The sequence below is a fragment of the Falco peregrinus genome, chromosome 4 (genome assembly GCF_023634155.1).
Source record: "Falco peregrinus isolate bFalPer1 chromosome 4, bFalPer1.pri, whole genome shotgun sequence".
Lineage (NCBI taxonomy): Eukaryota > Metazoa > Chordata > Aves > Falconiformes > Falconidae > Falco > Falco peregrinus.
The window spans coordinates 121,750,655-121,773,666 of record NC_073724.1 but is presented as its reverse complement, the minus strand read 5'-3'; the positions used below and the strand labels follow the sequence as shown (position 1 = coordinate 121,773,666).

The following is a 23,012-nucleotide window of genomic DNA, read 5'->3' as shown; positions in this document are numbered from 1 at the left end:
GTGACCGGGGTGGGCTGGGGGCTCCCTGAGCATCCCCCAGAGCAGGGAGAGCCTGGCTGGGCAGGAGCTCTCAGCAGCCAGGGTCTGGCAGCCGTCTCCCCTTGCCGAGACCCACTGTGGTGTGCCAGCCCCGCAGCGGGCACGGCTGCGAGCCGCATGGGCGCTTTGCCGGCTGAAGGCCTGAGCCTGCGCAGCCTCAGCTTTGTGCCCTGGTTTCTGTAACTTACAGCCACACGCTACAGCAAAGCGTGGTCATCTTGTCCCTTTGCTCAGCCAGCAACCCCCCCTTGACAGAACAGTGCGCCACAAATGTGTATAGAGCCCTATCTATGTGGTGGCATCATTCAACACCACCCCATGCCCTTTTATTTTTTTTTCTCTGGAGGCTTTGAATCTCTTCAAAATCAAAAGCCTCATTTAGATCAGATAACTATAATACTTGCTCGCGTTGCAACATAGATTTCCAGGGAGGTTCCATCTGATACAGCTACATGTTGTCAACAAAACTACGACAGCGATACCTATAACAAGGATAGTCTGTAAGGGATTCGCTAGCCGTCCGGTTATTGACCGCCCGCCCAACTCTTGAGGCAGCCCTTTGCATCTCATCCAGTTGTTTCTGGAGATCCTCAGTAGCATTTGGGACATGTAAGCAACATCTAGTTTTACGTACCCACATACTCCATGTGCTTCAGCTAGTAATAAAGCTAACACCAGCCGATTCTGTAAAACACTTTTTCTATTTGCTTCTACTTGTTCACCCATCAGTTTGAATCCCTTTTCAGTTGCTTTAGATAGTGCAACCGAGGGCAATCAGCTCGGCTTCCCGAGCAGAGACCTTTGCGGGCAAAGCTTGTGATTCTGTTAACCTCGTCGATGGCAGTTCCAGCGCACCCAGGCAATCGTTATCCCTCTCGGGGGCAGCTGCTGCCGTCAGCATACAGCTCCCAGCCTGCTTCTTGAGATCTGGGGGCTGGAGCAGACTTCCTCAATGGTCCGGGGCCAGCCGACGTCCTCCTTTTTGTTTCAGTACCGTCATGACCAAGCGTGGTGCATAGACGGTAACCTGCCCCACGGGAACTTAGGGGCCTCGTGAATCAGCAGCCCAGTTGCTGCTGCTGCTTGAAGGCATCCAGGCCATCCTGAGCTCAGCTCATCCAGCTGTTGGGAGAAGTAAGCTACAGCGTGCCACTTGGGGCCCTAAAAACTTGTACCACTACTCCTAAGGCCGTACTTTCTCTCTCCTGGGTGAAAAGATCAAAGGTCTTTATTAAAAGCATGGGTAATGCCGGCACGGGGGCCTCCGTCAGAGCTCGCTCCAGGCGCTTGAAAGCAGCGTTACCCCCTTCTGTCCAGTCAATGCAGCCACTGCAGGAAGCTTTCAGTAGCTCATACAGCGGCTTCACAACGAATCCGTAATTGGCTCTCCGAAGCCGACACCATGCCGCCATTCTGCCAGATGCTGGTACGGAAGCTGCACAGGGCTACTTGTGCCCGGGCCCGTGTCCTCATCTTGGTCTTTGTCCCCATCCGCAGCCTTGTCCGTGTGCGCACCTTCCCCCGGCAGCTCGGCTCTAAGGCCCTGGGGCCACACTCTGGTCCCCAGCAGCCCTGGCACCCCCTGGCTGGGGCTGCTCCTCTTCCCTGGTGAGCAGGGGGGAAGGAACCCTGGGGAGGGCCCCAGCACAGGCCGCCCCTTGCCACTTGGCCATCAGCACTTGCAGAAACGTTTGGTACCCCATGGCCATCACGAGGGTGTCCTGGACGATGCGCATGAGCTCTTCAGCGAGGTTATGCGTGACCGTGGCCAAGGGGCTGCAGGGGGTGGCTCCACATCGACGGGGCTCTGCGGCCTGTCCCTGCCATCCGTGGGGAACTCCTTGTGCTTTGGCCCCTCTGGCAGCTCCAGTGCGATGGCCTGGCCAAGGGTGAGCCCCGGCTTCCCCACCAGCACCCAGGTGGCTCTGGGGGACCGGGCAAGTCCCATGCGCGTTACTGCGGCTGGCTCTGCCATCGCACCAGGCCAGGGCTCCGGGACACAGCAGAGGGAGCCCAGGGAAGACGAGCCGCTGCATGACGGGGATGGCAGTGGGGCCTGCAGGGACTGGTGCTCCCTCCTCAGAGCATCTGCACTTGCCCGGCACTGGAGGACTGTGGCATACGAGGCACGGACCTTGCAAGGGTTGTGAGGCAAAGACATTTATTGTTACTTAGTTACAGCTTTTATAATTTATACTCTGTACGTGCGCTGCTAAAAGCTTTATTATTTCTGAAGCTCTACTGTCCATGCACCCAGCCCCTGCTCACTACAGGCGACTCTGCTGTTCCCTTATCCTCTAGAGGTGAGATCACGTTCCCCCTTGTTTCTGTCTCATCCAGGTTTATTCTCATACTCCCTCAAAGTTATTTACATCTTTGCTGCAGGATCAGAGCTGCACATCATCAAAGCAAGGCCACAGCTGCACATTATCACTGTCAAACATCGCACTGTCTCCGTTCTCTAAAGAGGATGGGGAAGAGCGAAGGCTCTTGCCCTGCAGTGCTCATGCACATCAGCAAGCCCATGGGCAAAGTTCCAGCTTCTGCAAGTGAGGATCAGCACGTTCCCTGCACAGCAACTGGGAGGGTAGTTGTGTGTCGGGTTGTCCTTCGAGGAGCCTGGCCTCTTCTTCCTCAGCCAAAGTGCCAGGGGTCACAGAACCACACCATGGTCAGGGCTGGAGGGGACCTCTGGAGATGGTCTAGTCCAACCCCCGGCAAAAGCAGGTCCTCCTGGAGCAGGCTGCACAGAATTGTGTCCAGGTGGTGCTGGCACGTCTGCAGAGGAGGGGGCTCCACAGCCTCTGGGCAGCCTGTGCCAGTGATCTTACTGGGAGCGCTGTGCCAGGGTCCCTGCGCCAGGCGACAAGAGTCTGGTCCGGCTGCAATGTCGGGCACTGCAAGGGGCAGGGAGATGATGAGCACAACAAGCCCCTGCCACGCTCCCTCCCTCCACGCGTCACAGCGCGTGTCCCCAAGTCCCCAGTGGCTGTGGGAGCCACCACGCCCTGGGCACCCTGTCCCCCCGCTGCCCCCCTCACCGCTGTGCGTGCCGCTGCAGTCCCTGCACTCCCAGGACTCGGTGGCATCTTCCAGGGCAGAGCAGCACTGGCGGGTCCCACGGGAGCCACAGGAGCTGCAGACCAGGAGTCTCCACGGCCTGCGGAGAGCAACGGTACCCACTGCCACCAAAGGTCCCCGAGCTGTGGGCCGACAGCCCCGGCACTGTGCCGAGCCCAGCTCTACCCTGCTCCCATCCTGGCAGCCGGGGCTGAGCTGCCAGAACGCACCCTGCGCCATGCCTGGCTCAGCATCCCAGGGAACCTCCACCCCTGCCCGTCAGAGGAGACGAAGGCATCGTGTCCTCACTGGGGCTGTGGGGTCCAGGACCACCAGCACTCACCCCGCCTGCTCTGCCTGGTCGCGGCCCAGAGGGCACAGGCACTGGTCGGCGTCGCAGGAGCTCTGCCAGAGCACCAAGTCGAGGAGAGAGCCCTCCTCCTCCCAGGCAGCATCCCTGTGGGAAGAGGGGAGCACTCAGCACCGGGGGCATGGGGGACACCCCGTCGGCACCCAGGAGGGCCGGAGGGGATCCGCTGGGGTATTGCGGAGGGCAAGGGATGCAGCGGGGAGGGTACCGACCTGTTGGGGATTTTGATGCCCAAGCGGAACATCTCTGCCTGGAAGGCTGTCATGTCCCGGCACAGAGGGCTCCGAAAGTGGTGCAGGCCCGAGCGCAGCGCCTGGCCCTACGGCAGAGGTGGCATCGGCATCAGCAGTGGCGGGAGGGACCCGTTCACTCCCCGGAGCTGGGTGACGGGGTGACCACCGGGCTGACCATGTCAGGGACCGGGGCGATGGCGCCTACCTGGATGCAGCGGCGGTGGGACCAGGTGCTGGCGCGGCTGGGGCAGACCATGGTGGTATAACAGGGCCGCCCCGCCACCTCGTCCCGGCAGATTAGGCAGAGGGTCTGGTCCTGCTGCGTCGCCCTCACTCGCTGCACCGGCCGGTGCCTCCAGCAGAAGTACCTCCGGGATGGAGGTGGCAGTTCAGCCCCAGCCCTCTTCCTCCTCTTCCTCCCCCTCCTTCTCCTTCTCCTCCTCCTGCACAGCCCCACAGCAGGCCCAGCGGGGCAGCCACACTCACCTGTACTCCCCGAAGAACTGGGAGACGCAGCCCCCGCTCGCTGCCACAGGGCAAGTGGAACGTCCGGCAGCAGCGCCAGCCGCGGCAGGAGATGGAGGCTCCCAGTAGCTGGCAGATGCAGCACCTCTGGGAACGGCACGGAGGTGGATGGCGTCAGCACCGCATGCCCCTGGGGATCCCGGTTTGCCCTCACCATGAAGACCCGTGCTATGTTTTGGGGGGCCACCAGGCCAAGGACACCGGGCCACTGATAAAGCAACCGCTCCTCTCCAAGTCCCCAACTCCCACAGAAATGGGTCGTTTTGAATCACGGAGGACCTGGCGGTTGCTTGCAGCCGGCTGCCAGAGCATCCCTAGAGGTTGCTGGCCCGTGCGGCGCGGCACGTGGGGCATGGGCACAGCGCTGGGGGCACGTGGCCCCAAGCCTCACCTTCTGTGCTGTCCGTTTCATCACCCGCCTGACGTCGCGGAGACTTGAGAAAGCCGTAGAAGCCATGTTGATCGGCCCCTCTCTGTCTGAGCCTGCTGGCGTGGTACTGCAAGAGGGGAACAGAGGGCATGTGCCAGGGGCTGCCGGCGATGCGGGGCTGGGAACTGGGGGCCGTTGGGGGTGTCGAGCCCCAGGGACTCACCACGCAGTTCTCGTGGACACAGAGTTCATGCTTTTGGCACAGCTCCCCAGCGATGTCCGGGGTCGCAGTCTGGTGGAGACGACGCCACTGCTGGCCCCGCCGCGTCCGCTTCTACAAGCCCCCGTGGTGGCAGTGTTAGTGAAGAAGAGCAATGGGTTCCCCTGCCAGTGAGTGGCTGGGGGGGCAGGGCTGGGAGCCTCCCGCAGTGCCCCCCCATCTGGAATGTTAAATATTTCCTCTGCCCCGGTGCTGTGACTTTTCCATCCATCTATCTCCGCAGGTGGGAGTGTGACACCCTCGGTGCCCAACCCCAGTGGGGACGGGCTGGCACTGGGCACTGCTGGCACCCACAAAATGGGGGGTGGTCGTGTCTGGCACCCCAGTGGTTGCGCTGCCTTCGGAGGACCGGGCTGGGCTGGAGAAAGGGGCTGGCAGGAACCTCACTGGGTGCAGCAAGTGCCGAGTCCTGCCCCTGGGGAGGAACAAGCCCCGGCACCAGCACAGGCTGCGGACGCCCGGCTGGAAAGCAGCTTGGCAGAGAGGGGCCTGGTGGGCACCTCAACCAGCTGCCCGTTGAGCAGGGGGTCTGGACCCCTTGGAAAGGCGGGATCCGGTTTGTATCGAGACCCCACGGGGAACCCATATACCACGAATTTAACATCCCATTGTCCCCAGGTTGGCCTGTTCAGATTCGTAGCAAATGGGGTATGGGCTTGGTCCCTTCCATATTGTTTTGTCCAATGCACGTAACAGCTGATACACGGGAGATAAATCCCCGAGCCCATGAGAACACTCCCCTAAGGAATTGTTCACAAACGATGAGCTGTGAAACATGGTCGTGGGACCCAGTGGAAGGAAACCTGGTGTGTCCCAGAGCTTCAAACCCATATTTGCCATATGTGTACTTGTTGGGGTTTTCCTGCACCAGGGTTTAAACCTGGAGATCCCACATGTTATGGAAAAACTACCCATTGAGAAACAGCGTTGAAGAGTAGAGTATTGCCTACCCATGAAGCACAGTGGAATTTTGTGTGGGAAGGAAAAGAAAAAACCTACGACCTGTCGGCACCCTCCACTGCTCAATATCCAGCCCCTCGGGTCCTTTCTGGAGACGTCCTCGCACCTGCGTGTGCACGGAACAGCATGTTTACGCGGTGCCATCAGTACCCCAACCATGTGCCCCTCTAGAACATTGGCCTCTGCTGACCCCAGGGATAGCCGGGGGAAACGGGATGGTCATACCCCTCGGGCCGCACCCGAGTGGGTAAGAGGGGTGCGAGCACGCGATTATTATGCCTGGGGAACACAAGTGGCCCTGGCATCCAGGGCCCGTTTCGGCCCTGGTGAGCTTCTGGGTAGAGAAGCCCACACTGAGCTGGAGATGCGGTGAGGTCAGGGGAGACCCCCAGATCCTGCCCCTGCCCCTCAGCCATGCCCGGGCTCTTCACAGTGGTGCTGACATGTGGAATGTTCAATCCATAACTCGGGGTAAGTTATAAAGCAGGTGTGTTTATTGCAGCGCCAGGTGCAAGGGGGGGTCGCTCCTCCTAACTTGCACACCTAGTTGTACTCACAATGCATATTTATACAGTGAAGTTGGTTAGTTCTGCCCAAAGTCTACAGCTAACTAAATATTGGTTAGTTGCTTCCTCGCTTCAATTTGAAGGTACAGTTCATTTTAACTTTACTGGGCATGCTCCCCGAGCAGGGGTTCACTCTCTTCGGGGGGGCCACTTGAGTAGGAGGTCGGGATCTCCCCCTACCACAACTATTTTAACCTCGTGCCCTCGAGCCTTACAACTTCAGCAGTTTTTCTTTTAGCACTTAGCAAGTCCTTGTCAGAAGGCTACTGATGGACATGCTTGTGGAGCTCCTCTGCGCCTGTACTGACCGTCCCTTCTGAAGCGCTGCACAGGCCGAGCTCCAGACCTTCTCGCAGCTAATGAGGCTCCTGCCTGACTGTTGATAGTTCCTGTCATCTGTGCAACTCCTGTCTGCAGAGTTTTAGGGTTTTCACTGTATTTTCTCGCATCAACACAGCCCCACATTCTCCTCACACTCCCGTACCCCCGCCCCATGGCACCACAGACAGCCCCCCTCCTTACACACACCCCTACCCCCCTCACAGAGCCCCACACCCCCCCACTCACGGCACTGTGGAAAGCATAGGCATGATTCATGTCAAAATAGAATATGGTGTGATGGGTGTAATTGTTGTGCCCTGTGTGGATCTAGGGTAATTTGTGACCTCTATAACCTGTATCACAATTGTAATGAATGTTCGGAATCAAACGGAGAACATGTAAAAATAAAATATAGGCGAATGTGCTTCTCCTTTAAAGCAGTGTAACCACTTCTTAGAAACTCCGCCTAGAGCTGATCCAATCGCTACTTAGAAAAGCGCCCCAAGAAGACAAAGACCCTGAGACTCTCAAAGCGCCAAAGAGACAAACACCCTGAGAGTCTTGGGTGACCCAATAGGCGAGAAGGCTACCCCAGTAACTCCGGTGATGCAGTGGAGGGAGAGCGGGACCATTATCCGGCGAGAAGAGATTGGTCACGATGCTGGTGCAAGAATATAAAAGATGCTGTTTTCAGAACTCGGCGTGCGTGTGGTGGAGCTAAGGGAGCTCTCCGCACACCCAGCGCTGTTTTGCTTATTGTTTCTCAGCCTAAATTGATTGAACCCAAATAAATTGTATTCGTTTATAACAGGCACCACCGCCAACCCCCTACCCACCCCCACCCCACCCCCATGGCACCACAGACACCCCCTCCTCACACAGCGCCCCCCCCCCCCGGCACCACAGACACCCCCTCACCCCCCCCCCCCCCTCACAGCACCACAGACACACACCACCCCCCACACACTCACGGCACCACAGACAACCCCCTCCTCACACCCTCCCTACCCCCACCCCACACCCATGGCACCACAGACAACCCCCCTCCTCACACAGTGCCCACACACACACACACACTCACGGCACCACAGACACCCCCCCCCTCCTCACACACGCCCCCCAGACACACCCCCCCCCCTCACAGCACCAACCACGGACAACCCCCTCCTCACGCACCCTCTACCCCCCACCCCCACGCACCACTGACACCCCCCCCGCACACACACACCCCCCTCACACCCATGCACCACAGACACCCCCCCTCCTCACACACGCCCCCCCACCCCCACCCCACGCCCGACCATAGAGTTCACAGTCATCCACAGCCCAGAGGAGCCCCACACGCATCCCCCTCACCCGCCCCAGGCCCCAGCAGCCCCGCCGGGCGGCACCGCCCGCCCCTCACCCCGCGGGCCGGGGGCTGCTCCAGCCTCTCTCCCGGCCCCACTCCCCGGGAGGGCCCCGCACGGCCGCCGCCGCCGCCCCCCCGCGCCGCCCCGTCGCCATAGCAATGGGGCACGCCAGCGCTACGAACTACGTTTCCCGGCGTGCAACGCGGCGGAGAGGGGGTGTGGCTTTCCTGCCCGCCCTCTCCCGTCGGCCTCCGCGCGGGGCCAATCAGGAGCGAACAGGTCGCGCGGCGAGGGCGGGGGCGGAGGGCGGCGAGAAGATGGCGGCCAAAGGCGGCAGGAACGGGCTGCTCGATAAGGTACCGCGCTGCCGCCCGCCCGGGGGCCGGCCCGCCCGCCGCGCCGCTTCCCGCCGACGGCACCCCCTGCCCCAGCCGTGTCCCTAGAGCCGACACGGCCGCGGCCGCCCCGAGCTCGGCGCTGAGGGGCATCCCCCGCCTCAGGCGCGGCGCCTAGGGGACCACCGCCCGCTGCCGCCGCCTCGCAGGAGCCGGGCAGGGGGAGAGGCGCGGGGAGGGAGGGAGCGTCCCCTGGGCAGGTCGAGTACGCTGGGCTGCCGAGGCAGCAGCAGCCGCCTGCCAGACCGCCACTTCTCTTTTTTTTTTTTTTTTTTTTTTCTTTTTTTTCCTTCCCTGTGCCGGCGTAGCTGGTTTTAGCCCAGCCGCCCTGACAGAGCCGGCTGGCGGTGCCGCGCTCGGCCGGGAGAGTGACGCCGGGCAGGGGTCGGGCGGAGCGGAGCGTGCTGAGCCCGGTCTCGCCTCGGCGGTTTGAAGGCGCCGGGTTGTGGGGCCGCTTTGGCCTGGGCCGGGTTTGCAGCGCTCGGGGGTGGGGGCGCAGCCCCTGGGCCCCTCGGCGGGCTTCTGGCTGGAGCCCAGCACCTGCCGGCGTTCGTCTGGTCTCGAGGAGACGGAACAGTTGTGTATCTCTTGAGTGCGAGAGGGTGTATCTTCAGAGCAGTGCATTTGGCGTCGGTCGTTGAACTTCAGAGTGGTTTCAGTTGCAGCCATCCACATTTTGAAGTTCATAGAGATGTGTACACTCGTGATTTCTAAAGAGTATCGTTTTCTTGCGTCTGTTTGAGGTGACGTTACCCTTACTATCCCTGAAGAACTTGGTGCGTTTTCTTTAGACCAGTAGATTAAGCTGTTGAGGGAGATATTTTAGGGGACGACATGCTAGTGAAATATTTCTGTCTATCTTCTGTGAGTGTGCCTAGCTTTCGGTTTTGAAATGACAGTGTCTTGTGATTAAACTTAAAGAACTTTGGAAAGTATCCTGCTCTCCAGGCAGTCGTGTGCCTCCTGTGTGTTCTGTGGATGCTGAGGGCTTTCAGAATGAAAAGGAGTTGTTGGCAAAGGAAACATGTTGGTGCAGGAGCTGAATCCTTTAGTGAGAAACCATTGAATAGTTTCAGCAGGGCTTCTACCTGAAGTACATATACACACTTGATAATGTTCTGTCTTCTTTTCCATCTGTCTCCATGCTGATTTGTGGGCCTTCATTTCCTCCCCCCTGGATGACTTAAATGAAATCTGGTAATTTCTGTGAACCGGTGTATATATTGCTGAGGTATTATCTGGAGAATTGTGGCCTTAGGTCATTAATTTGCTCAGGCTTGTCTCAAACAGCAAAATAACAGGTTATCGACAAGGCTTGACAGTATCAGGATGGGTTACTTGTTTAGTGTATTTTTTTTGTACGTCACTGGTAAGCTAAGTTAGGGCGAATTTAGGGAGTTCTGTGTTTTAACTATCCCATTTTTGGTCCTTCTCGTGTTCTTTAACTGTTCGTGATAATCGGGAGCTTCTCCTGATCTCTGCCTGCTTAATCAGGACCGCCTTAAGAGCTGCACAGCCACTGAACTTGATGTGGTGTGCAGCAGTGGCTACAGTCCTCTCAAGCACATTTGAGATGTCACGCATTTAGTGCAACGCTAAGTAACCGATCACAATCTGCTACTGTTAGAGCAAAACCTTCAAAAGTTTTGCAAGCTCCGACACTAAAGCCAGTCGTGAATACCAACTATTGTGACCGTCTGCTGCTCCTGTGCCCCAAAAGTTGCTCTCTGGTACCAGGGGATGTTGACTGTGGGTATGGGCAGGCAGCACTGGTATTCTGGGGAGAGTGTGATCCAGAATTTCTTCCTCCAAGGCAGAGGCTGAGGTAGTCGGAGCTGAGAATGGCCACGCTGACTCGCTGGAGTTTGCTGCAACTCTTCCTTGAAGAGGAGGGAACTGATGTTTAGCGAGGTGTCCCTGGACTCTGCCACTTGCAAATCCTGCTTCTGCCAGCTCATGGTGTGCAATGTCACTGTTATTTTAGAATTTATGTGGGGAGGGGTGGAGATGTGCGGTTTGGGACTGGCTGCTCTGTTGGCTGCAGCCCCAACTACAGGAAAAGGCGGTCAGCTGCCGTGTCAGCTCTGTGCATTGAAGGAGTGGACATGTTTCATCTGCTGAGGCCCTTCCAACCTCCCTTGGCTGCACTGTTGTGTGTTCAAATTTGAATTCTACGTTTTAGGAAGGGGAGGTTCCTTTCTTTTCATGCTTGAAACAGAAAACACAGATTATGAGCAGTAATGTTATTCCCCTTGAGTTTATGTAGTCTACGCTGGTGCTCCTCTTGCAGTAGCAACAAATCTTTTTTTACTGTATGACGTGGGCATTTATGTTTGTAATACCCAAAGTGTGCCATAAACTTCAGAGCAATATTTGAAGAGACAAGCTAGCTACCCAGAAGATGTTTCAGGCTAAAATTGGACGTGATGTGAATGAGGCTGACAGTAGCAGCAGAAGGAATAAGGCAGGGGAAGAAAAAAGTTGAGTTTGTGCCATGTCTTTCCTCTGAGATGTGAACATCTTGAAATTTCTCCCATAGGATTTTCGTGTGCCTCCTGCCAATGAGGGAGCTTTGTGAAGGGATTTAAATGAAGGTGATAGCTTGACAAAGAGCCTTGCAAGTGTTCAGGTCCTGTGGTGTCTGCTGTGAAAGCAAGCACTTTTTTTTGGAGCTCACAGCGGAATGCTCTCCTGTTGCAGTCCAGCTGCAGGCAGTGTCTTTGCTCTTTGTTTGTGAACACCTGAGGTCCTTGTGTGCTTCTAGTGTCAGATTGGTTTTGCAGCTTTCTGAAGTTGCATTTCTGATTTTATTCTTTCATTCTTTAGTCAGGTAACCACAGGCTATAGTTCAGCCTTTGCTCTGAAGCCTTTTTCTTACATGGGTACACTTTCAGGTACCAAATCCACTTCCTAGCTGTGCCTGGTTGTAGAACATCGTAGTTGCAGTATAGGATGTGTTCAGGACAAGTGTGATAACCTGCCACTTGGTTGTTAAAACAAAGGAGTCAAAAACCACCCAAACTAAAAAACGGCTTTGAACTGGTGGTTGGGTGAGTTTTTTTCCCTCCGTCAGGCTGGAACTAAAATCTGAGTTTTTCTTTTGAAACCTTTGGAGCTCACACCTGAAGTGCTCAAAATAAATAACTAGCTGAAAAATACCATCCACTAGCCAGAGGAGCAGATGTGTTTGCATCTGCCAGGCTCCACAGCACATCGGTGCAGCTTCACCTTCCTTCCCCGCGTCTGCAGGCAAGGCAGGGCTATTCTGCAGACCCAAGAGTGGGGTGGAGGCTTTTCCCCTGCAGTGGAGGGTGACCACTTGGTGGTAGCAGCCAAATCTCTGGCGCTTTCCCAAGCTGAACGTGGGATGGCCATCAGTCAAAGGTTTTGCTCACAGCTGCACTGTCGTGTAGATGTCAACATCCAGATGTGCACACATTTCTGTTGTGTTGTCCATGTGTCATGGACAAGTCCATCCACATCGACACATGTCCAACATGTGGACACATGGATGTTGATGGCTTTGTTTGAGCACCTCCTTCTGCTCCTCTTCCACAGCACTGGTGCTTCAGGGACCAGCGCAGCGTCCCAGCCTCTCCCTAGGTCTGATGCTGCAGATCAGCCTGGAAGAATTAGGGAAGCAGCAGCAGCAGCGCTGCAGTGCTGTACTGTGTTAGGAGAAGTAACCTCAGGGGAACATCGCAATGCAGGTAAAGGGAGGGCTAAAGCTTCTCCCTGGCTGAAGTCCCAAACTGCAGATGTGTCCCCGTTGCAAGGTCCTCCTGACATGAACCGCCCTGAGATTATCAAGCTGTTACTGTCTTGAACCAGAACTTGTTCAGGCTTCCTTGTGACTGAGGCTGAACTGAAGAACTGCTGGTACAGCTCATTGTTTTAGGCAGTCTAAGATCAGATTATTCCCACCCCACCCCCCAGTAACAGCTTTATTTCAAAAAATACATCATTTGGGCTTTATATCTACCCTTGAAAGTGGTGGTTCTCTGTTGGAGACCACTATCAGTTAAATACTGCCTGCGTTGGGTGGTTTGGGACAGAGAGCGAGAAACAAGAATCTAGTTCTCCCTCTGTCCCAGGCTTCCTGGATACCCATTATTATGACAGCTCCTTGACTCATTTTACATATGGATATTCCCCTCTCTGCAAATCCCTTTTGCAGGTGAAGTGTTAGCAGTCCTGTGACTGCAGGGCTGCTTTCCAGTGTGCCTGTAAAATAGTTGTAAAATCTTGAGGGTGTGTGTTTGTTTTTTAAAATCCTGGCACTTTCATTTATTTCTTGGTTCTTGAGCTTTTCTCATTAGTGTTTTCCAACTGTTCTATCTTCAAATAAGCTGTTGGCTTTATCTGGGAGGAGAAGAAATTTTTGCGTAAGTCTTGATTCCATCCACACAGACTCTAGGAAGAAAAACCAGACATAATAAGATTGACTGAAAACTTGAGCATTGATGATGAGATAAACATACTGTACTTTAATACCAGGTAAACTGCTGTTGCTGAAAGCAAAGATTGCAATATTAAATATTTAATCCTAACACATATCACAAAAATTACACTGGAGTGATACCTTCTCAAATGTCTCTGGATTCTTCCTCTGACTTAGGAGTAAGCTGGAGAATGCTGTCATATTTTATACTAAGGATTGTCTTGTTTTAGCCCCAGAAATGCAGAAAACATTCAAAATATTTGCTCAGATGTATTTTTTATTTCTACAAAATTATTCCTTTAGTGCCCTTTGGGCGTGAAAAACCCCACACAGGCTAGTAAAACTGTACTTAAGGGGAGATCTGCTCTGGAGAGAGCCTTCAAACGGCCTGTGAAGGTTCCTTGTGGTGTTAAGAACTTCTCATTCATTTTGTTCTTTATTATTTGTAAAAAGCAGCAGGGGGAAGAGTTGACCAGCTATAAAGACTGAGCCTTTTCACAGAGTTTTATCGATAACAAAAATAAAATCTGCAGGCTGAGTGATTCCTTCCCTCCTCAGTAAGGCTTGCCTTCACCTGAGCTGTATGAGTACAATGAAGGACAGAATATTTCCCCACAGTCACGTCTGAGTGTGGGGTTCAGTTATCGATGTATCCAGTAGCGAATCCAGATGTGCTGTGTCTTGCATGTGTCCTGCTGGACAATATTTTTGTCTTTAAAATAACAGGACTTTTCTGCACCCTACAGGAATGATTCTGTAGCAGAAGTAGCTGGTACTGTTTCAGGGAAGTACTCTGTTTTAGGGGTTTGCTAGAGAGCATTTCTGTGTCGACAGGCTTGTTGTTTTACCTTCCACTCCCTTGCAAGAAATGGAGCCTGCACCTGGCAACCGTGAGGTAACATCTGGATGGGCTTCTTGAAAGTTGTTTTTGTTTTTTTTTAATTTATCTGTGGGATAATGAAAGAGGGATTGGATGTTGGTGTTATTACTTAGAGACTTCTGACTTGCAGTTCACTAATGAGGAAAAGGGTGGGTTTTTTTGGTTTGTTTTGTTTTCCTTTCTCCCTAGTCTAGCTCTTGATACTGTAATCTTTGGCAATTCCAGAGGGCAAGAAATAAAACTGGTGTAGATCCTTTTATAAGGAAGAATAGTTAAAAGAATTTTTCTGTATTCTTTCATAGCAAAGGGTTTGTCTTTCAATTGTCATGTGTGCTAATTAACCCTAGAAAAAATGCTATAAAGAAGTAGCCACCTAAAATATTGTGTAACTTACACTGATGTGAGACCTCTTCACCAGTTGTCCGTGAATTTTAAATTCTTCTGGCTGTTGCTTTTGTCCCTCGTAAACCAGCTACTGCCTGTGCGCACGTAGTGACATTTACTGTGCACCTAATAATTCATACCTGCAGAGCCTGAAGGATGATCAGGCTTTTCCCTGTGCAAGTATAGGGGAAGTAGATCAGGTTTTACATCTTTCTTTAAAACAGTTTCATTCCTGCCAGAGAAGGGAAATGAGCTCTTCTGACAGGTAGTTAATAAATCCAGCTTGTGAGCTTCAGGAGTAAGAAATAACGTGAGTGAACTTGAGAATCGTTTCTAATGGCAGCTAAAATTTGAGCTCCAGTCGCTCAACTGTTTGAAATATTTGACAACTTAAATACACAGGGCTCAAAGTCATGTGTCTTGACTGCAGCTAAAAGGAGTAGTGTCGCCAAAAAATAATGTCGTTCAGGAAAGAGGAAAACTAATGTCTTTGAAAAGCTGCAGTGTTGTGGCTGAGCTTAATTACTGATGGAAGACCCGCTTCTGAGGAAGATCTGAATGTAGGAGGGTGACAAGAGTCTTTTGCTTTCCCTCTGGAGGATGGTCTGAGTGAAACTTCATTTGTTTGTGCCTTTATATTCTCCCCTTGTACCCAGATTGTTAAGAGTGCCTGGAAATCTTTCTTCTGACACTAAACCCAAAAAAGTCTGTTGGTGATAGCACGGCTGAAAAGCGTGAACATGTTCAAAGGCAAGAATTAAGCCATAACCAACACCTTCTGTGGATGGCAGCAGGAGCAGCGAATGCAGAATCAAAATTAGAGTAAAACTGATGTAAAAAGTCACTCCGCCAAATACGTTCAGTACCCGTGACAAGATTTACAGGCTTCATTCTGCAAGGGTAACGGGTACGTCTGCGCTGAGTGACTGTTGGAGCGGTACAGCTGTGTAACAGGCACCGGATTCCCTCCATCTCTGGTCAGGTTTTCCTGGGTAGCTGTTTTGTGGGTTGCCTCCTATCTTTGTGCTCACGACAGGAACAAGCATATTAAAATGAAAGGTTAACCCATGCCACGTTCTCATATAAGTGTTCGGTTTCCGTTGCAGTGGAAGATTGACGACAAGCCAGTAAAAATTGACAAATGGGACGGTTCAGCTGTGAAAAATTCTTTGGATGATTCTGCCAAAAAGGTGCGTTCTGTGACTGCTGGTTGCTCCCTCTTGGGAAATGCTGTCTTTTCTTAGGTTTCCACATTTAGTTTAAAAACTCTGTAAACTTTTTGTGGTTTCGTTGTGAAGTGCCCGTATCTGTGCTGGCACTGTAGCATCTCTTGAGATTTCCATGGCTAAAGCAGTGTTTGTGCTTAAGAGTATCAGCAATTATTATGATATCTGATGCAGACATTAATTCTGCGTAAAGTTTCTGCTCTGTTTACCTGTATAATTGGGATGGTTTTATCTAAATCTTTTCCAGAAACAGTTTGTCAAATTTATGAAAAGCACAAAATAAACTGGACTGTGCATTTCTCCCACAGGTTCTCCTGGAGAAGTACAAGTATGTCGAAAATTTCCGTTTGATTGATGGCCGCCTCATCATCTGCACAATCTCTTGTCTCTTTGCGATTGTAGCTTTGATTTGGGATTACCTGCACCCTTTTCCTGAATCCAAACCTGTTCTTGCCTTTTGTGTTGCATCATATCCTTTGCGGATGTTGTCTTGTTTGTACCCAAAGGGTTTTTATTTTCGCTGTGAAGCACAAGAAAACCCTTCTCTGTATGCCCTTTTTCAGGCCTGTGGGAATTTTACTTCCCGTGGTGGGGAGATCAGCCGATAATCAAATCATTTTCATGTGATGGCAAAATTCCTGCCTGTCTGGGTGTAACGCACCCAAATTTGGGTGATCTCTGGGATGCCCTGCAGCCACGGGGAAGCCTGGACAGCAATTCCAGTCACGTCAGAGTAGTCAGCAGCTGCCTGGGCAGCGGATCCACGCTCCAGGCTCCCGACCGTGTTGGGCAGATTTCTTGGATCTCAGACAGTGACTGCGCAGAGGCCGCTCCACTTAGGTGTGTTAATGTCAAACTGAAGATCAGCTCTTGAAAGCTTCCAGGGATTCTTTGGTGTTTTGATTTGGGTTTTTATTCTGCCCACAGCCTGGTTACAGAGACTTCTGCCCTAATACGATAGATTCAGGTACTGAGAGTGCAGAGTACAGAGGGGGTTCTTGCCTCTGCCTCTGCCAAAGAGGAGCAGATGCTGCATTTAGGAGGGGTAGCGCCACAAATTGAGGTTTAAATATTTAGATGTCGACTCTGTTGTAAGAGTCAACCACTCCGTTTCCAGTATTCCAGCAAAGCCGAGGTGGGGTTTTTCCTGTTTGGGCTCAGAAGGTCGCCGTGGCACTGATTTCCCTGCAGCTCCTGTAGCAAGGCAGACACCTGTAGGGGTTTTAAAAGAGAAGTGTGCGTGACAGATGAGCGGCGCTTTCCTGGAGCGGCTGACAAGTCCGCTTTCCAGGGTGGGCTTGATGGTACCAGCGAGGCAGTGTGAACTGGTAGCCTGGAAGCTTATGGCTGGCCCAGAAGTCGCTGTACCACAAACAGCTGCCTGATGGTGGGCAGGTCACTTCCCTGTTCCAGGTGACAGTTGTTCCGGTTGGCTTTCAGCACAAATGGTGGGTAATTAGTCTTGCAACACTTAAAATTATTTAATTCCAAAAATGAGAAAGATTAATTGCTTGATAGGTGCTTAGGAGGAATGCACAGCAATTAATTCTGTGGCTTGTTTGGTGTCACAGTTTCCCACTGTCTCCCAACAGATGTTGCTCCAAAACTTTAGCAGATTAATTAAAAATGGTATTTCCTTGTCATGATTTCCGCTTTTACTTCATGGTTTCACGAACAAAGCATTTTATGTGGCTGGAGAAATCCCTTTCAGGAAAGCATGTTAGGGAGTTGTTCTTTCCTCACCACTTCCAGGTGTGGATTAATGCTAGTAGTGCAACGGCAAAGATTTAAGTATCTTAATTGTTATTTAATTTCTCATGCTAATGAGGCATCAGCCAAGCATCCTGTTTGGAATGATAATGTCATGCGAGGTAGTTAAATGATGGTGTCGGAGGGAATCCAGGCGACTTCTCTACCTAATTTCTACTCCTAATTGCAACTTCTTAGGTTCCTTAACTTTTTTTGCACATATTTTGTGATGATGGGAATCCTGACCATCTATACCTCATACAAAGAAAAGAGCATTTTCCTCGTAGCTCACAGAAAAGACCCCGCGGGGATGGACCCCGACGACGTTTGGCAGCTCTCCTCCAGTCTCAAACGGTATCTATCGTATGCTCCGGCAGCCCTGGCTTCGCAGGCGGCGGTGCGGTACTGACACCGCTTCCGTTTGCCTGTGCCGCGTGCGCCTCTAGTTACCACACGCTCCGTGGCGGGGCAAAAAAGCTGCGTTTTGGTTAACTCCTAATCAAAGTGGGGGGAAATATTGGTGTCTGTGCTGGGGGTGTGAGCTTTCTGCAAAGAGCTGGCTACTGGTCATGATCTTTGCAGTTTCCCAGGCAAGTCATGATTAATATTCACCACGGAATATTATTACTCAGAAGTAATCGGCGATCTGCAGCGGGCTGGCTGAGCATCCGCCAGTCTCGTGTGTGCTGTTTCCATCCATACCTCTCTGTAGGATCTCCCTAAATATTTATTTTTATACCTACAAATCTGTTTCACTCCATCAAAATTGATGTCCCAGCCTAGAAATGGGAGCGGTGCCAAGCGCTTCTGTGCCGCAAATGTTCACGTTTCGCTTCTCTTTAAATGGGGGGGTAGGGGAATTAACCACAAAAAGTACAAAAATCTTTAATCGTGTTGTAATTAATGCCTGCGCGTTGTAGCGGTTAGTGTCTGTGGGGAGAGCTCTGCTCCTGTGGGCTTGACCCTTGACCATGATGAGGGCTCCTCTCGGCTTTTCGTTGGTGTCTCAGCTAAGCCAGGCTTAAATTTTGCTCTGCACTCCGTGCCCTGCCCGCAGGTTTGATGACAAGTACACCCTGAAGCTGACTTTCATCAGCGGGAAAACCAAACAGCAGAGGGAAGCCGAGTTCACCAAATCCATCGCGAAATTCTTTGATAACAACGGGACGTTAGTCATGGAGGCCTACGAGCCGGAGGTGTCCAAGCTGCACGACAGCCTGGCCCTGGAGAGGAAAATAAAATGATTTCTGACGCCGCCTGCCTGTTTGGGAACGTGCTAAATTAACACCAATAAAGTGAGATAGCAAAGAAAGTGAATCATTGCCTCTGGTTTTTGTCCTGAAATCCTGTTCCTTTTTGGATGAGTGGGATTTTTCATCTTGGATCCATGATGGTTTTGTGAAGCTCATGCCCAAGCCTTCGTCCGTGTGCCTGCGCTTCGGGCGCACCGCGATGGGAGGATTTGCCGTGGGGTCCCTCATCGCTGGCGCTGCCCTGGCTTCCTCTGCTCTGACCCGCCAGCGCCGGGGGGTGTCTGGGGGGGTTTGCCATTCGCGTTTTCCTAATGTCACCTTTCCTTTTGGTGTTGGCAATTCTGGACAGAATCCTTCCGTAAAACAGATGAGTGGGTTGGTTTGGGGTTTTTTTTCAGTTGGGGGTAAGGGAGCGTGTTCTATAAAAGCCTCTTGGGTGTTGGGGTAGGGGATCGGATACCCTGCTTCGATCTCTGCCCAGGAAGGTCGTCTGCAGGGGGAAGGAAAGGGAAGCGGGAAGGTGGGGAAAAGGAAGCGGAGAGGGGAAGGAAAGGGGGCAGGGAAAAGGGGGCAAGGATGGGCGAGAAGGAAGGAGAAGGGAGGAGGGGAAAGGGGTGGGGGAAAGAAAAGGAAAGCAAAAAAAGTGGAAAAGCACGGCGGGAGGGGAAGGCGAGGGGTCTTCCCGAGCTGCCACCGACCGCGCCCGTCACCGCCCGGTGGCCCCTCCTGTCCCAGGCGCCCCCTCCCCTGGGACGGCGGTTTCCGAGTGACGCGGCGCGGTGACGGCGCCGATGGCGCTGATGGGCGATGGAAGGGCAGCGCAGAGGCTGGCGGCGCTGCGGAGCCCCCTGGGGCGCTGGGCGGTGCAGGATGGGGGGCAGCCCCCCCACCCCCACCCCCACTCCCCCTCCCCCCCCCCAGCCGGGCCCGGGCGGGCCGGGCGCTGCCGGGAAGGGGCGGGTGGGGGCGGGGCGGGGCGGGGCGGCCCCGACGCGGCGGAGGCGGTGGCCGGTGGGGCGGGGAGGGGGGATCGGGGCTGGGGGGGGGCCGTGCCGGGCTGCAGGGGATGCGGGGGGGCTGGGGGTGGGGCTGGGGGGGTTCCCGAGGGGGTGCAGGGGATGTTATGGGGGTTGGCGCATGCAGGGCCTAGGGGAGTGGGGCTGGGGGGGGGATAGTGGAGTCGGGGTGGGGGGATAGGGGAGTGGGTTATGGGGGAGACTGGAGGGATGCAGGGGATGTACGGGGGGGCCATGGCCCGGGGGGGCTTGAGGGGTTGGTGCATGCAGGGGCTAGGGGAGCCGGGCTGGGGTGGGGGAGGGGGGGCGGCATAGGGGAGCCGGGCTGGGGTGGGGGGGGGTGCGAGGTCAGCATAGGGAGTGTGGGGCTATGGGGTTGGGGGGGGGCATGGGGGTGCCGGCTATGGGGGTACATGGGGGGGGCCCGGGCATTGGGGGTGGATGGGGGGGGGTGGCACATGTAGGCTGGGGGGGGACGGATGGGACATGAGGGGTGCAGGGGGGGTACATGGGGGGGGTCCGGGCACTGGGGGTAGACAGGGGGGGTTGGGCTATGGGAACGCAGGAAGGTTGCAGGGAGAAGAGGGGTGGGGGGGTAGGATCAGGGCATGGGGGGTGGGGTGGGGGTGGCTACGGGGACCCTGGGCTGGGGGACACTGGGTGTGCTAAAGGGGTTGGGGGTCCTGGGGGGTACCAAGCCCTTGGGGACAGCCTGGGGAGAGGAGGGGAGTCCCTGCGGGACCCAGAGATGTGGGGCCGGGACAGCGGGGTGTGCCCCCAGCCCCAGCGAGGGGCTCCACTCTCACCCCCCCCTTCCGTCCGGCTCAGGCCCCTGCGGGGACCTCGGGGAGGCCACCATGTCCCAGGCCCTCACCTGCCTCAAGGTAAGTCCTCATCCCTGTCCCACCACCTCGGGGGGCATGAGCCCCCCCCCCCCCCCCCCCCCCCCCAGCATTTAACCCTTACCATCTGTCCTTCCCACCCTGCCACAGCAGGGGGGGTGGCGGGGAGAGCCCCCCGCCGCCGCCGCCATCACCGGGATCCCTGCTGGTCTTCCCGCCGGAGCCGCTGTTTCGGCAGGCGAGCGGGGTTACCTACCGCATCCCAGCTCTGCTCTACATCCCCCCGGCCGCCACCTTTCTGGCCTTCTCCGAGAAGCGCTCCTCCACCAGAGACGAGGACACCAAGTACCTGGTGCTGCGGCGGGGCCACCGGCACGGCTCCTCGGTCACGGTAAAAACCAGCAGGGGCTGTTGCCATCAGCCGCGACCTCCATCCCCAGGAGCAGCGCCGGGCAGCTTCGGGGTGCGGTGGCACCGGTGCCTCCCATGGCTGAGCCCTGTTTCTCTCCTCGCCGGCAGTGGGGTCCGGTGGAGGAGCTGTCAGCGCTGGTGCTGCCCGGCCGCCGCACCATGAATCCTTGTCCCCTCTACGATGCGAGGAGCGGCACCATCTTCCTCTTCTGCATCTGTGTCGAGTGGGGAAAGACGGAGCGATGCCAGATCTGGAGGGGCTGCAGCGCCGCTCGCCTCTGCTTCGCCACCAGCACTGATGGCGGCTGCGGCTGGACCCCGCTGCGGGACGTGACGGATGAAGCCATCGGTGCCGACCTGGCCCATTGGGCCACCTTCGCCGTGGGACCGGGCCATGGGGTACAGCTGGGTTCGGGGCGCTTGGTCGTGCCAGCGTACACCTACTACGTGCACAGGTGTTTGTGCGGGCTTGTGCGGCTGCCTTGCTACACGCGGCAGCACGCCCTCATCTTCTACAGCGACGACGGCGGGCGCAGCTGGCACAAGGGTGCCCTGGTCGGCGGTGCGCAGACGGGCGAGTGCCAGGTGGCTGAAATCAGTGGGAGCGATGCCCACCAGCCCTTGCTCTACTGCAACGCCCGAGCGCTGCGGGGTTGCCGGGCCGTTGCGTTCAGCACCGACCGCGGGCTGCAGTTCGAGCGCCCGGTGCGCTGCAAGGCGCTGGGCGAGCCGCCGCGGGGGTGCCAGGGCAGCGTGGTGAGCTTCGCCGCGCCGGCCAGCACCGGGGATGCACCCACTTGGTTGCTTTACTCCCACCCGACTGACCGGCACCGCCGGCGCAATTTGGGTATCTACCTCAACCCCGCGCCGCTGGATGGGGCGGGTTGGTGGCACCCATGGGTGCTGCACCCAGGGCCGGCTGGTTACTCTGACCTGGCCGTCTGCCCCGGCGGCATGTTCGGCTGCTTGTTTGAGTGCGGCACTACCAGTGCCTGTGAGGAAATCACCTTCTGCCTCTTCACCCTGGAAACCTCTGACTGCCACGAGCAGAACCTCAAGACTCCCTAAAACAGACCCATTTTGGGGCGGGGACCGGCGGGGGGGTCACTCCCAACCACCAGCAGCCAGAGCTGGTGAGCCTGGCAATGCTGGGACCTCACTGGGACATTCTCGATTCACCGGAGGCTCAGCATCACATAGCTTTTATTTAATTAACGCTTGGCTTTTAGATTACTGATCGGGTAGGTGTCGGTGGTGACCGGCGGTGGGCTGGCGGGTGCCAGCACAGCCCCTGAGCTGCCGCAGCTTCACCCAAGAGCAGCGTTTGTCACCTGGTAGCAGCAACAAAGCAGCAGGTGCCACTGAGAGCAGCTGGTCCCCTGGTGACAAACAGACCAGCAAGCAGTGGTTTAGTGACAAATACTGGTAATTCCAGTGTCCCCCCCCCCATGTAGCAGGGAGCAAGTTCCCCTTTTTTACCTTTTCTTTTAATCCTGTTTTCTTCAGTTTCCTAGTACAAGCTGAGTTTTGCCCCGTATTCCCATGGAAAAAAAGCACTCAAATCTCCGGGGCGTAGGAGGAGAGAGGGATTCTGCTCCACAGAGGACAGGTTGTGGCATCCCGACGGTGAGGGCAACCTCACATCCCTGTGCTGGTGCCAAATAAAATCCTCCCAAAATAAGTGAAATCCAGCCAATTCTGGGAAAATCCCGAGGGGGGAGACCCTGCTGGGGAGGGATGTGGGCTGGCCCCAAGCATCACCATCTCCTGCTCCATCCCGCCGCTACATTTTGGGCACGCAGCACCTGGAAGAGAAGATTACACCCCCCCCCCAGGGTTACGGGGTTACTGTTTTTTTTACTGGGGAGGGGGTCGGTCCCAGCATCCCCGTATTACCGGTAGCGCCGGGGACAACCAAAATGTCCCCGCTGGGTCTCATGGGCGAAGCAGAAGTGGCGGCAGCGGCCGGTGTGCTGGGCACAAGCGCGGGCGCTGGTGGGGATGGCATCGGCGGGGGGTCCCAGGGGAACGTCGGCCATGGGGTGCCAGGGGCCGGTGGCCAGGAGCAGGGCCAGGAGCAGGGCCAGGTGTGGGACAGGCATGGTGCGGGGGTGCTGGTGGCACCTGGGCTTGTATTTATGGGGTTTGGTGCTGGGGAGGTGGAGTCTGGCTGCGGAGGGTGCTGCTGGATGGGGTTTAGCGACGGGCGACAGTGGGGACCCAGGGGACCGCGGGGATGGGGAGGGGACCTGTGTGAGGGTGGGCAGGGGGGGCAAGGAGAGTGCTGGGGTTTGTCTGGCTTCTTGGGGTGGGGAAGGAGGTGGCAGGGGAGTGATGCA

At 55.4% G+C, this 23,012-nt stretch overlaps 3 protein-coding genes across 3 annotated transcripts; 2 read left to right on the top strand and 1 right to left on the bottom strand.

Annotated features, from left to right (window-relative positions):
- Positions 1-2,157: 2,157 nt before the first annotated feature.
- Positions 2,158-5,996, bottom strand: LOC101920975 (PHD finger protein 7-like). The gene is given in 12 exon segments (XM_055802874.1): positions 2,158-2,691; positions 2,870-2,936; positions 3,081-3,199; positions 3,443-3,556; positions 3,682-3,788; positions 3,908-4,070; positions 4,189-4,220; positions 4,222-4,314; positions 4,619-4,657; positions 4,659-4,724; positions 4,821-4,931; positions 5,988-5,996. Coding segments are annotated over 12 exon segments (1,059 nt in total). The 3' UTR covers positions 2,158-2,552.
- A 2,329-nt stretch (positions 5,997-8,325) lies between these two features.
- SPCS2 (signal peptidase complex subunit 2) lies at positions 8,326-18,468 on the top strand. The gene is made up of 5 exons (XM_055802660.1): positions 8,326-8,432; positions 15,283-15,366; positions 15,711-15,871; positions 17,371-17,505; positions 18,209-18,468. The coding sequence occupies exons 1-5, from the start codon at positions 8,394-8,396 to the stop codon at positions 18,393-18,395; spliced, it is 606 nt and encodes a 201-aa protein (XP_055658635.1). The 5' UTR covers positions 8,326-8,393; the 3' UTR covers positions 18,396-18,468.
- Positions 18,469-20,168: 1,700 nt separating this feature from the next.
- NEU3 (neuraminidase 3) lies at positions 20,169-22,352 on the top strand. Its single transcript, XM_055802873.1, has 3 exons — positions 20,169-20,304; positions 20,373-20,653; positions 20,782-22,352. Exons 1-3 carry the CDS (start codon positions 20,169-20,171, stop codon positions 21,739-21,741), a joined length of 1,377 nt encoding a protein of 458 aa, XP_055658848.1. The 3' UTR covers positions 21,742-22,352.
- The last annotated feature ends 660 nt before the right edge of the window (positions 22,353-23,012 follow it).